The following is a 14534-nucleotide window of genomic DNA, read 5'->3' as shown; positions in this document are numbered from 1 at the left end:
AGTGTTAGCCAATAGGGTAACCTGTCATCATGTATAAGTCTAACGTAAATACACCCTACCAGTATGATGATCTGTACACTGATGTGTTCTACTGTAAATGAGGCACTAGATGGCATCGGGCATCAATTGACCCATTTAGTTGATTGGGATGGTAGTGGCTCTAGTCTCATGTACACATTGGTGTACATTTTTGTGTCGCTCTAGGGCATACATGGGCAACTGGCGGCCCGTGGGCCACATGCGACCCTCACCTTCACTTAATGCGGCCCGCAGGTTGATATCTGAATACTGATATATTATTGATTTCAGCTGTTACAATTCCAAACATGCAAACATGACCCACTTTAATTACTTCAGTCTATATTGGTATCTTAATGACTAGTACCTGTACTAGTCTTTTTTTATGCACAATGTATTTGTATTTAAGTTCATAAGGTTAACATAAGAACGTAAAAATGCCTTGGAAATTAAATAAAAATGTTACTTTTCAGGATTCCAATTGAAAAATAGCTCAAAATAATTCAGGATTCCAATTCAAAAATAGCAAAAATAGCAGATCTACAAGCTCAAAACGCATCGCAGTATATGCATTGTGGCCCTCTGGAGTGAGTGTGAAAATATAGTGGCCCGCTCCATCATCAAAGTTGCCCACCCCTGCTCTAGGGCAAGGGTCCCCAAACCTTTCAGGCCACGACCACCCAAAATAATCATATTATGAACATTTAGTTGACAAGCGCACTGTGAGCTTGTAGATCAGCAATTTTCACAATGTTTGCCTCTTTCTTACGTAATATTTGACATTTTGGCCAATTTTGTATTTATGGTCTTAAAAGTCATTAAATTGTGACTTTAGAAATGTGCAGATAGATACCCTGCATACATCATCTGGGGATCTCCAAAATGATTTGCAAACAACTGGTTATAGTTTGGGAACTACTACTCTAGGGAGATAATAATAATTTACAGCCAGGTTACAGCTACTTTCTTGATGCTCTGAAGCACGTTGGCATACAAAGCATCTTGGATACAAGCAGATGTGCCTGTCTGTTATCTGTTATCTCTGTGTCTTTTACCTCAATTGATCCCCTGGCTGCCCGGTTTGGCCCCACTGACGCCATGTTAAATCCATTATGGTCTGTGTCAACAACCCTAATAGTATCATAACAGGACAGATGGGGTTTCCTGCTGGAGAATGATCTTTGATTGGTTATTACTACATCGCCATATCAAGTTATAAAACGTTAATCTTGTCAAAAGCATGCTGTAGAGGCTGAGTTTTAGAGTAGACGTTTTTATGTGTAAAAACTAAAAAGAAATGCAAATGAAGGACAGACGAGAATTGATATCGCTTTCGGTGGGGAAAATGATACTGGCCATCATCAACTAACTGCTGTCCAATTTCAGCTGTGTCTGGTAGCATTGTTTACTTAACTGCCTTGGTTGTTAAGCAATCATCATTTGAGGGGCCTGTTATGCCCTGAAAAAGAAAATATGTGAGTTACATTTTGAAATGTACCTGCCTCATTTACCAGCCCCATTGACTCCCATTTTTTTTAAATATTTTAATTTGTGAAATAATTATAATGGAGGTATTCTTTGGCCTGCATAGTGCATACACAGTTTGCCACTGATCGGTCCAGTGGTTTGACAGATTAACTCCAGACAGATACACACACACACACACACACACACACACACACACACACACACACAGAGAGAGAGAGAGACCCTCTCATAGACAGTTATCTTCTTCAGAGCCCCGCCAAAGTGTTAAAATCCTATCTGCCATCCACCCCATTTTAGACCATCACAATATATTTGAATATAGCAACCTACTGTATTCTCACTGTCATGTCATACTACAGTGTAGGCCAAGGTTCTTCAACAGGGGTTCCGGGATCTCTAGGGGGTCCTCAGAGTTACTACAGGGGGTCCTCCAAAGCTTTTTTTCCCCCGGAGAACTTTAGCAGATCTACAAGCTCACAATGTGCGTTGTGAGCTTGTAAGTGGCTAATTTCAGCAAAAAAAAGTATTGATGGTTCATGTGGTTAAATATCTGAAAACGCAAATTGACATGAATCCAAAGTACACTGATGATTGTGCTGTCAAACGATGAAACTATATGGAAGCTATGAAAAAAGTTGTGGGGGTCCATGCCTCATCTCTCTCTCAACTAAGGGGTCCCTGGCCTGAAAACGTTGAAGACCCCTATAGGCTGTTAAACCATCCCGGGCCCGCATTATCCTGTGTCTTCTGCAGACCCATGTGCCATTAAATAAAAATAAAATACACTATTATTTTGCTGATTACACAACACAGAACTTCAAATCTAAAAAATGCAATTGCCTATCGCAAACTCTAATAACCTAAAACACAAATCTAAAACCCACTATCATTTAAGAGTCTTGGTGATTTCTTGTGTCTCTCAGTTGGGCATCTTGGGAAGTGTCCAGTGTGTTTGCGTTCCTTGGTTACCAGAGATCTTCGGCAAGGCACTGACTATATCTAAGTCTGGATAACGGCAAACACCAAGTATATATTGTATATGCCTAAGATCTAATGTTAATGTTAATAATTATCAAGCAAAGTGCCTTATGAGTATTCCCATTTGGTTTGCCTCTGTGTCCCAGCGCCTTCAGTTGATCAATGTGCTGCTGCACTTATCATCAATGTATTATGTACCTATGTAAATATGTATTAACATTTATATTTCTTTTAGTTTATGTTCATAGGATAAACGAATTGTATCCGACCAAACTGTAATGATAACCGGGATTTGTGATCTATACAGTATAATGGGCACTAATAGATTTATTATCAAGGTACAGTACAGTTGTCTAAACTGTTTATGAGCTTATACTATGATTATATTATGATTACATTTAATATGGTGATGGTGACTTGGGAAATATTTTTCATTGCCTTTTTGAATCAATCAAATACTATGCAGTGTTTTGTTTAAGGAAAACACAAGTGTTGGAAAGTGCCGGTCTGTAAATGTAACGTAAAAATTCAAGTTGTCAAATATTCCTTTATTTGTTTGTTTGTATCAATAAAAATATTTTAATGGTGGAATGATATTCATTTGAGGTTCTCCCTCTCCCCTTACCCCCCCTCCCCCTCCCTCGCTCTCTCTCTATCTCCCCTTTCTCTCCCCCCCCCCTCTCTCTCTCTCTCCCCTTACTTAATGATATTCATTTGAGGTTCTCCCTCTCCCTCTCCCCTTACCCCCCCCCCCTCCCTCGCTCTATTCAATTCAATTCAAAGGGCTTTATTGGCATGAGAAAACATACGTTTACATTGCCAAAGCAGAAGTGTACACAATACAATACAATACAATACAATCGGAACAAAATATGTACAGGTCAGGTGAAAAGAGTGTAACCGTTTTCATGCATCAAGGTTACGTGTAGGCAAAGCAGGGATATATACAATGTGTGTGTGTGTGTGTGTGTGTGTGTTTTTATATCCTTCTATCGCAGCAGCTCACAAATCTTGCTGCTGTGTTTGCACATTGTTTTACTTCCCCCAGCAGGTATGGGAGTTTTTCATCATTGGTTATGTTTTCAAATTCTCCTTGGATGGTTATCATCTGTGGGAAGTATGTGTCTCTGATGTTTTGGTACAGTCAGGACAAGAAGTGTAGCTCAGTTTCCACTTTATTTTGTGTGCAGTTGGTGCAAAGTCTGTTTTCTCTAGGGAGAAAGGTATGTCTATGACGTCCTTTCTCGATTGCAAGACTGTGCTCACTGAGTCTGTACCTATAAAGATTTTTCTTTGATTTGGGTCGGTCACCTTGCTCAGGTATTCTGCCATAGTGTATTCTCTGTTTAGGGCCAAATAGCATTCTAGTTTGCTCTGCTTTTGGGTTGCTTCTTTCCAATGTGTCAGGTAGCTTTCTTTCTGCTGTTTTATAATTTGGTTTAGTCCAGTGAATTGTCTGTCCGGTGGCTCTGCTTGTGTACGGAGTTCCTGGGCGAGTTGGCTGAGGGGGCATCTCTCTAGAGTTTCTGTGTGTGATTGCCTTGTTATGAAGTGCATCTGGGTCACTTTCTTTTAACTCTTTCTGTGCCACTTGGGGGTGCCAAAGTCAAAGTCTGTAGAGTGGCCAGGCTTTACTCCATAGGCGAGCGCTGCAACAGACAGGGACCCACGTGGCAGTGACGCGTGTACATGTTTGTGCTTGTGATGAGAAGGACCCAGATGAAATGGCTACATATAGCTATAGGCTGATAGCTCATTTAGAAGATAGATATTCGGCGATTTAAGCCGTAAATAAAACGTTCAAGCTAAGATTAGAACACAGTTCAGAGAAAATGCTCTCTAAAGATGTTACTTTTTATTGGATTCGGCGGCGCGATGCGGCGGTGTTACCCGATTACGGGCCGGTGGAAAGGGCTTTCGGTCGGCGGCCTAGATTTTAAATTTAGAGCCAGGCTTGGTGCGGCCTCGGATTATTTTATTCATTTTATTAAAAAAGCCGGACTAGTTCGGGATAGGCACACTGGAATACGCCGCGCCGCCGACAGTGAACATTGGGGGGGGTCTAAACTTTATTTTAAACCATTTTCAATGGAATAAATCGTCGGACCATCTAAAATGGCTCGTTGGAAAGCGCTGGACGAGCCAGGACCACCCACGTTGGCCCAAGCAGCTCAGGGTGAGTAAAAAAAAAAAACGAAGAAAAGCCGAACTTGTTCGGGATAGGCACTAAATGAGTTAAGTGGTTATAAAATTTGAATGCTCTCTTTTTTATTTTGATTATGAGAGGGTATCGTCCTAATTCTGCCGTGCATGCATTATTTGGTGTTTTCCGCTGGATTCTGAGAATTGATTTGCAGAATTCTGTGTGCAGGGTCTCTATTTGGTGTTTGTCCCATTTTTCAAGGTCTTGGTTTGCGGGTGGCTCTATCTCTTCTTCTCCCCCCCCCCCCTCTCTCTCCCCTTACTTAATGATATTCATTTGAGGTTCTCCCTCTCCCCTTACTCCCCCCTCCCTCTCGCTCTCGCTCTCTCTCTCTCTGACTAGCCTTCACTATGGACTCAGTGTGAGTGATGATGCACACCTGATGCTGACTGAGTGTGCGCTCTTAATTGTTATGTGAACTTAGCCTACTTTTACTGGAAAATAATAGGCTATATAACATTTTTATTTACGGTATTTTTAAACACCAGGGACTCGCAGGGAGTGAGCATTGGCCTACTTTGCATCCTCTTTATAGTCTACCATGGACAGCACATTTGATAATTTGGACGCAGCAGGATTTTTACAAATTTGGAATCATTTCGATGTTGACGGTAATTATGTTTAGGCTTATAGAAGAATAAGGCAACTTTATATGGCGTTGTGATAATTGTAGCCAACGACAAATGCTGACAAACAATCTCGTTGTTTTCTTAATTATGAGGCTGTTTTTGCTCTTTAGATAATGGATACATTGAAGGGAAGGAATTGGACGACTTTTTTCGATACATGTTTAAGAAACTTGGAATGAAGGTAAAAGGGGGGGACAAACGTAGGCTACAGTAGCCATCCACTTTGAACAAAAACATGAATTCAAGTTGAGCTATACATTGAGAAAGAAGTTGAGAGGAAATAAAAACAGTCGGTGTTGTTTCTATAGAAGGGTGAGATCTCCGATGATGAAGTGGGGAAACTGAGAGACAGGTTCATGTCTGCTTATGACACCACTGCTGATGGCCGCCTACAGATCCATGAGGTGAGAAATTAATTATTAAAGGCAGGGTGAGTGATTTTCTTTGGTTAAAATAAGTGAAATATCTGTTCTATTGTTCTAATCTACTCTTACTCTGCAATAAAGTGGTTGTTCAGTAACAATAGTCTCCTTAATTGTCTCTCCAGCTCCAACATGCATTTTCAGGATTTTTATTGATGGATTGAACACTGTATTAGCAGTTCGCAGAAAGAAGCACAGCTAGTGAAGTAGGCCTACAGTTTAATACAAGGTCTGTTAAAATGATTTAAAACCAAGAAAAGACTATGGCTTGTTTCCATTGGGGTCCTTTGTAGCCTAGCCTACACAAATTGTAACTCAATTAATTGAAAAGAAACGAGCCGACACAATTAGAACTAGAACTCTATATATTTTTGTATATAGGCTATCTACTGCATAGTACTGTGTTATCCGTCTGATATTCAATGTTATATTTAATGGTTTCCTGTGCAAATAAGCCAAGTGCTTTCTAGGATCTCCTTTTAGTTGACCTTGTACCAGTGAACTGTACCGTCATGAAACCTTTTTCTATGCAAACTTCTAATAAAGTCTTCAATCAATCAAAAACTAGGCCTATAAAAAATGAAGCTGAAAATGGGTGCTCTGCTCTCTCCTGAAAATGTATTTTCTGTTTATTTAAAGCTGGAAAGACAGGGACTCGTGTAGCTGAACAGACACTCTAGGCTAGTCTAGGCTACTATCATAATATAGTGTTTATAACCTTAATAACAAAAAACTTTAACTTTAGTTTGAACTTTTAACCAAAAATCAGCCCTACCAGTAAAAAGAGTAGGCCTATGTGTGGATTTTATTTTTATTTTATTTTTTGCCCTGGCATTACGTTTGCTAAACCTTTCAGCATTTTTTTTTTCTTTTTACAATTCTTCAAACATTTGCCTTCCAAACATTTTCGAAAATATGATATAGGCAGAACATTCTAAAATGTAGACCGACAATTTGATATTTGTCTCTCCTGCAGTTGGCCACCATGATGCTGCCTGAAGAAGAGAATTTCTTGCTTCTCTTCCGTCGAGAGACACCATTGGACAACAGTGTGGAGTTCATGAGGGTGAGGGAAAGACTATTGTCTTAATTTATCTATCAAGATTCAAGAGTGGTTATCTACCTATCCATCAGTAATCTCTCAAGAACAACAGAGAGGGCACTGTTTTCTTTCCCCTTTTCTTTGAAGATGGCTAGCCAGATTGATCCATCAGGGGCATCATTTTGTGTCAATCATAAAAATCGCAATTGCCACCCCCTAGTGTTCACACTTATTCAGTTATTCTATGCATATTGTCCCTAACTCTGAATTTTAGTTTTTTTGCAGATTAATCTCATTTAATCAAAATGCGATGATGATTTAGATAAGCGTTTTATTGTATGCAACCATTATTTTATTAACCACTTTCAACGTGCCATTCCTATTTTGGGAATGTCATCATTGGAGAACATTTTCAAACATTTTCTCTTTTGGCCCCCCAAACAAATTGTGAAAATAGGGGATCTACAAGCTCTCAAAGCGTCATCAATGTGTGTATAGCTTGTAGATCCACTATTTTTGCTATGGGGCACAAGTGGTAATTTACTTTTTGCCACTCACTATTTCTTTATAGAATTAGGCCTCTGCTATCCATCCATCCATGGCTCAAGGTTAAGGACACTCTTATTGACACTCCTTTTCAAAGTAGAGATTGACGTAACATATTCCTTTATCCCACGTTTCACCCACGTTTTTAACCTTCCGTTAAAACCTTGTAATCCTGTGGGTTTAGTGTTGAAGTGGTTATATCTTGGAGTTCATTCATAATGGTGACATTGAAGAAGCTTTAGATGAATGATTGTTAGGTTGAGTCATCAGCTGTATAGGGGAAGGAAGTTGGAACTGTAGGGTATTTGTGTAAGTCTGTTTAATTGCGACCGAAGGTCGCATTTACCCTGAAAAACCTTGTCGCTTGAGAGACCTTCTGTAATGCTTCTGTACAGGAAGTGATGTCAGTGTGATGTCAGCGAGTTGTGACAAAAAAAAGAAGGATACACAAGACTAAGAAATACAAAAAAAGAGGAGGAGGATAAAGATACGAAAAGGAGAGAGAAGAAAGGGTGGATGAGGTACAATGTGCAGTCGGCAGTCTCAGAAAAGAAAATGTAACAAGGAGGTGGCAACAGGGCGGCCAGATAAAGTTATTAGGCCTGGATCCGACTTTAAGTCGACGCACAGGATTCCAGAAGTGTAGCGCTTATTCGCTCTTGTATCAAACCGGTACTCGAAACGTTCTTAGAATTTAACATATTTTCTAAAGTAAATATGGGGGTGGCTGTGTTAAGAACGTTTCGTTGTCACGCTCAATGTTGGGCATTTGGACCTATACATGGAGAAATGGAGAAAACCTGTTTGGCCTAAACATGGAGATGTGGAGAACACTATATATGGAGATAGTCCAGTCCATCATGTCATATGGGACTACCGTCATAGACAGTAGCCATTAGGCCTGAGTCAATGGCTGTCTGTCTGACTGTCTGTACAGGAAGTGATGTCACATGACATACTTTTTATGCCCATATATGAGTCATTCTGTACCACATCTCCATGTTTAGGCAAACTCCACACAGAAAGGCCCTATCGCCAACCCCAACTAGGGTGTGGGCGATAGGGCCTTTATGTGTGGAGTTTGCATGTTCTCCCCGTTCTCCTAGGGTTGATACCCTCACAAAAACATGAACAAACTCCCCCCAGAATGACAACAACTAGAATCGTCAGAGAAATGCTGTGGTTGGCCAGATGGTCAAGAATTGGCGCGCATGTCACCCTGAGGTCGCATGTCACCCTGAGGTCGCATGTCACCCTCAGGTGTCTTACTAGTTATATGTAATGTATATATGTGTGTATACATAACTTATTGTATTTTTTAGTTTGTTTGTATTTTATGGACATATATACTATTGAGAATTGTTTTTTCTTTAAAGGTGTTATGTTATTATACTGTATGTACTGCCATCTGTGTATATGGGGGGAGGGGGGAGAAAAATGTTTTGTATTTGTATGAATATTTTTGCCATTTGACATGTGTTTTTTAAAAAGGAAAATAAACAGACTACCCAGGCAATGCCGTTAATGATTGCTCATCTCCTCCTTGAATTCAGATCTGGAGAACCTATGACACAGACAGCAGTGGCTACATCTCAGCTATAGAGCTAAAGGTATAATTCTTTTTTTTTCTTCTTTTTTTTACAAAAGTAACAAAAATAGACAATGGGATCTTGTAGATTAAATATTTTTAATATCCTGATATCCTGTATATTATGTATTGGACATATACGCTTTCCACCCGACAGTGACAAAGTCTCTATCGGGTGAAAACCTCATATGTCCAAAACTGTTACTCTTCAGGATTCAAATTCAAAAGTAGCAAAAGTAGTAGCAAAAGTAGTAGCAAAAGTAGAAGATCTACAAGCTCGACGAGGCATGAAACCACATGTTTTGGGGCTTTAAGTACAACATTAATTTTACAAGAAAGAAAACACCCAACATCAACAATTTTCATATACTAACCATATTCACACGGGTTGGTGCGTGTCCCTACAGGGTTTCCTCCACGACCTCTTCCTTCAGCACAAGAAGTCCATCTCGCCCGAAAAGCTAGAGGACTACACTGACACCATGGTAACAAGCTGCTGGCCTATGTCTGGATGAGTACACTGTCACCATGGTGACGACGAGCTGCCCCGTGTTGTTGTGGAAGATCAGTTGCTAGACTTTAGTGCAGTGGTTCTCAACATGTGGGTCGGGATTTTGGGGGGTCCCCAGATGATTAGCTTAATGTGAAACATTGTTTTCTCACTCAACAGTAAACAAGCCAACATAGTTTAAGTGTATAGAGGGTATCTGCACATTTCTAAAGTGATAATTTAAGGACTTTTTAATACTTCTAAAATGACAAATTAAACATTGGCCAAATTGTCAAATATTAGAGGCAGAAATTGTGAAATTGTGATCACATCACAGTTGTGAGCATGTAGATCTGCTATTTTCACAACAGAACCATGTTATACGAAATGTAATGCCTCAACTCTTAGTGCTCGTCAGGGGGGGGGGGTCCCCAGTTAAAATATGATTATTTTGGGGGTCGCGGCCTGAAAAGGTTGAGAACCACTGCTTTAGCGAATGCTTGTTCTTATCAGGTTAGGTATTTCACTACGCTTTCCACCTTATTGTACTTTGATACTAATGTCATGTTGCAGACAAGTTTATGGCAGTGGTTTCCCCACAACCCTTTTCTGGATCAGGGCCCACATGAAAATCTCATTCACATTTTCAGAGCACGATTATTTTAATGGTCAATCATCAATGGATTGTGTTCCGGCTTGGATCAATGGAACGTAACGTAACGTAGTAATCTTTAAGTTACTGTAACCATTTATGTGGCAAATCACCACGTCATGTATCACACAGACAAACATGAGCACTTTACACTAGACTGGCAGTCAAGGGTGCAATTCTGAGAAATTGCAAGTGGGTTGCCTATTTATAGGCTATACGTGATATATTGCCTGTCATGTGAAGCTTGACAGGCTATACGCGATGTCATGTGAAGCTTGACCAAACCTCAAATCCATTACATGATCCGATCAGAAAAGGGATCATGGTTTAAATGGAGTTCAATGGAGGGCAACACTCCTCCATTGAACTCAATGGACTTCAGTGTTTCCCAACCACTGTGACGCAGTCCTTTAGTGTTCCGCCTGAGAAGACTTGGTGTTCCGTCAAACAAATCGAGCGAAAGCATCCCAGCATTTAGATGAATGTATTTAATAGGGCCGTCAGCAGCATTCTCCAATCAGCTCTTCCTCACGGCTGTCAATCATTAGTGACCGTGCGAAAATAGCCGATCTGTAAGCTCACAAGCTTACAGGCGAGTGGTATGGCATGGTTAACTAATGTGTGGTAGGTAAGCTCTGCCAGCTGGCAGTATGCTTTATTGTCCCACAGGGGGAAATTATTTTCCAGCAGCACTGTAATTGTTCAACAACAAAAGATACACCAGTACCCATGATCACACGATAGCAGTACAACAGCAATGACAACAGAAAAAGACATTAGCATTTAGGGCTAATAACTTCAGCGCAGCATATTTTAAGGCAGTGGATCTCAAACTTTTCAAGGACATTTCAAGGACCTCTATAACTCTGAGAGTGTACAAATGGAACCAAATGGACCCTTACAGGTCTATTTGGTTCCATTTGTACACTCTTATGCATGTGCATTTTGCCCGGTTAGTATAACAGATAACATGTTATCCACTTGAACCCCAGCATCCCTATTCTGGGGGGTGAGCATTCACTGAAAATAACAGCTTTACAAGCTCCTAATGCTAACTCAGGTCCATTTTACTTAAAAAGCAGGTGGGCTTATACTGGGCTGGATGGAAGTCCTGGTACAACAGTAGGATGACACGTAGAAGTACTGTACACACTAACACTAGTAGCTAACTCTGTAGTAAGTTAATGACCATTAAAGTTGACAGACACTGACTTGTTTTTGTCACATTTAGCTCATTAAAATTATGTTTCAGAAAGCTCAAGTCCAGCCTTTTTAAATATCGATAATGAGATGTTCTGGCGCATGTGCTCTTTTTATCCTTCTCTTTGTAGATGAAGATGTTTGACAAAAACAGAGATGGCAGATTGGACCTAAATGACCTGGCCAGGTGGGGGTGACTCATCACTTCTATCATCCTCCTCAGGAGATATCTTTAAGAGATTTGTTTATAAGTTGCATTTTTTCATGCTGCCGGCTCCACTCCAATCAATGTGATATTGGGCCGTGCAGTGTATCAATATTATCGATAATTCCTGGTTTGAATCAATTAAGCCTTATGTTATACTTACAGTACATATTGTAAATTCTTTCTAAAATAGAACAAAAAAAAAACAAAAAAAAAACGCAGATCTACAAGATCTATTTTATTTGTGTGTGTGTGTGTGTGTGTGTGTGTGTGTGTGTGTGTGTGTGTGTGTGTGTGTGTGTGTGTGTGTGTGTGTGATATCATCACATTATCATCACAATATTGATATCAAGATTTTGGTCAATAATAATATGATTATTATTTTTTACTTTCTCCAGATATCGTCCATCCCTAATTTGACTCTACCCTTTAATGTAGCTGGTTATCATAGCTTCCTTGTCTGTAAATGAGCTCTATTTCACCTATACTAGTCCCATACAGTCTGGGAAAAAAATGCTTCAATAGTGATTAATTTCATATTTACAATGGCAAGTTTAATAGTTTGTTTTGACCCAATGACCAAGGGCGCTATATCAATGAAAGCATTTCCATGTTGAGATCTGCGTCATTGGATAAGATAAAGGCTGACTGGGAACATGATTTGGGGCTTACACTGTCTGCTGAAAAGTGGTATTCCATTTTCTCCTCCATACATAAGTCTTCACTGTGTGCAAGACAATGGCCGGGTTTCCCAAAGTGATTTTTTGCCCATCGTAGCTCACGCATGGTCGTAGAGACCAAGCCCCGACCGTCATGTTCCTGTGTTTACATGCGTTCGGGCAGAGCGACCTAATTAGCCCCTTACAACTACACCAACATTCAGATTTCACAAAGTGCTTAATAAAGTCTCACACCATGTCTAAATACGGTACGGCATTCTATTATTACCCATATCCATATGTTGTTGTTGATCGATTGTTATTCTACTTTTGTTTTCAGAATCTTAGCCCTGAAGGAGAACTTCTTGCTTAAGTTTAAGATGGACGTAAGTATTTTGAGGTGTTTTTACATTTTTGTAAGTTTGTGTATAAAAATACCAATCAATGGCATGTGCACAGTGCTTCACGTGATCTGTCTTCCAGGCTTGCAGTCAAGAGGACAGGCGGAGGGACTTTGAGAAAATATTTGCTCATTATGATGTTGTGAGTTCCACTTCTCTCTACTCATTATCTAGCTGGTATTGCACTGCATTACTGCTGTTATTTTAACCCCTGGAGTGGACACACAGTGCTGTATAATAATGGAGCTGTTAACTGTAAGCTAAGTAAATGTAGTGTCCCTACTTTATCGTATACAGTAGGCCTATACATGTGCCTCTATCTAGATCTCACCTACTGTAAGCAATGTGTAAAGTAACTATACGTACATTTACTCAAGTAGCCTACTGTACTTATGTACAATTTGAGGTGTTTTTCTGAAGTATTTCCATTTTTCAATACTACTCTATACATCTCAGAGGCAAATATTATACTTTTACTCTTTTACTAGAATAATTTGAAAACTTACTTTGTTGATATACATTTTGTACTTTTACTAAAAAATGTTTTTTTGAACACAGGCCTTTTACTTGTAACAGAGTATATGTGTGTGTGTGTGTGTGTGTGTGTGTGTGTGTGTGTGTGTGTGTGTGTGTGTGTGTGTGTGTGTGTGTGTGTGTGTGTGTGCGTGCGTGCGTGCGTGCGTGCGTGCGTGCGTGCGTGCGTGCGTGCGTGCGTGCGTGCGTGCGTGCGTGCGTGCGTGCGTGCGTGCGTGCGTGCGTGCGTGCGTGTGGTCCTCCAAAGTGTATACTGTAGGTCACTGCTGACAGCTCCCAACTGTCTCTGTGCATATAGATAACAGTGCAGGCCATACATTTGAGCCTCATTTATATTCGTAGAAGTACATACTATCACTAGTAGCTAACTATATTAAGTGAATGTGTCCATTAAATGAGACAGTCACTTGTTTTCATTACATTTTACCTCATTAAAAAAATGTTTTAGGGAGCTCAAGTCCAGCATCATTATTATGGTTTTCAGGCTTTGCAACTGCTTTTAATTTTGCCTTTTTAAGTATCGATAATGAGATGTTCTGTCTGTCTGTGTGCGTGCGTGCGTGCGTGCGTGCGTACGTTTGTGCGTGTGTGTCAGAGTAAAACAGGGGAACTGGAGGGCCCTGAGGTAGATGGATTTGTCAAGGACATGATGGAGCTGGTCATGGTGAGATAAAATAAAGGTTTATCTTCCTATTGCTCATATAGACCCATTATTTTAATGTTTACATTTCTGCTTTTAGTGGCTTTTTTTCTGTGGGGGTAGAGGAGGGGCAATAAGATTTGTGATCTGAATTCAATCTCAGAGCGCCTGTTAAATGCCTAAACAGTAATTGTACATTCACGGGTAATGAGACCACACCGATAGGATACTAAAGCCAGAATGAAATGAGTGATTTCCGATTGAGGTGATCAAGGAACCCAGTGAAGGACAAGACTCAGGGTGGGGGTGTAGTCTCAAGAGCTGGCGAATGTGATGGCTTTTATTCATTAAAAAAAGTTACATTTTAACTTAATTCATCTTGACTTATCTGCAGTAACAATGAAATAACATCAACAGCAACATACGGTAGCACCGTAGTCAGCTTGTGATCATGTGTCTTTAATGGTCTCTGTGGCAACACCCCTCCCCCCAAACAGCCCAGCATCAGTGGAACCGACCTGGACAAGTTCAGGAAGGCTCTGTTAGGACACTGTGACATCAACGGCGACGGAAAGATCCAGAGGAACGAGCTGGCCCTCTGCCTGGGTCTGAAACTCAGCTAGTAAAGAGTGATGCACAGGAACACCAATAATAATTACCACTAAAACTACTTTCTATCTTCTTTCTTTTTCCTTTCCTTATACTACTGCTCTGTGTCGTGCAGTGGTTCTCAATGGCACTTTGTGTCTCCATAGGAACCACTGCTGGTCATCCTTCTGGAACTGAAGAAGTGGTCCAATTATTTATGTACACTCCACTTATTGTTGTGGATTTTGATT

At 40.3% G+C, this 14534-nt stretch overlaps 1 protein-coding gene across 1 annotated transcript; it reads left to right on the top strand.

The window, feature by feature from the left end:
* Window positions 1-5228: 5228 nt before the first annotated feature.
* Window positions 5229-14318, top strand: LOC308292411 (secretagogin; the record flags this gene model as incomplete). Its single annotated transcript, XM_080734728.1, has 11 exons — window positions 5229-5298; window positions 5427-5497; window positions 5625-5720; window positions 6715-6804; window positions 8880-8936; window positions 9322-9399; window positions 11388-11443; window positions 12461-12506; window positions 12604-12663; window positions 13651-13719; window positions 14193-14318. 11 exons carry the CDS (start codon window positions 5229-5231, stop codon window positions 14316-14318), a joined length of 819 nt encoding a protein of 272 aa, XP_080590854.1.
* Window positions 14319-14534: the final 216 nt, after the last annotated feature.

This window comes from Nannobrachium achirus (genome assembly GCF_963921795.1).
Source record: "Nannobrachium achirus genome assembly, chromosome: 10".
Taxonomy (NCBI): domain Eukaryota; kingdom Metazoa; phylum Chordata; class Actinopteri; order Myctophiformes; family Myctophidae; genus Nannobrachium; species Nannobrachium achirus.
This window is presented reverse-complemented; position numbering and strand designations above follow the sequence as displayed.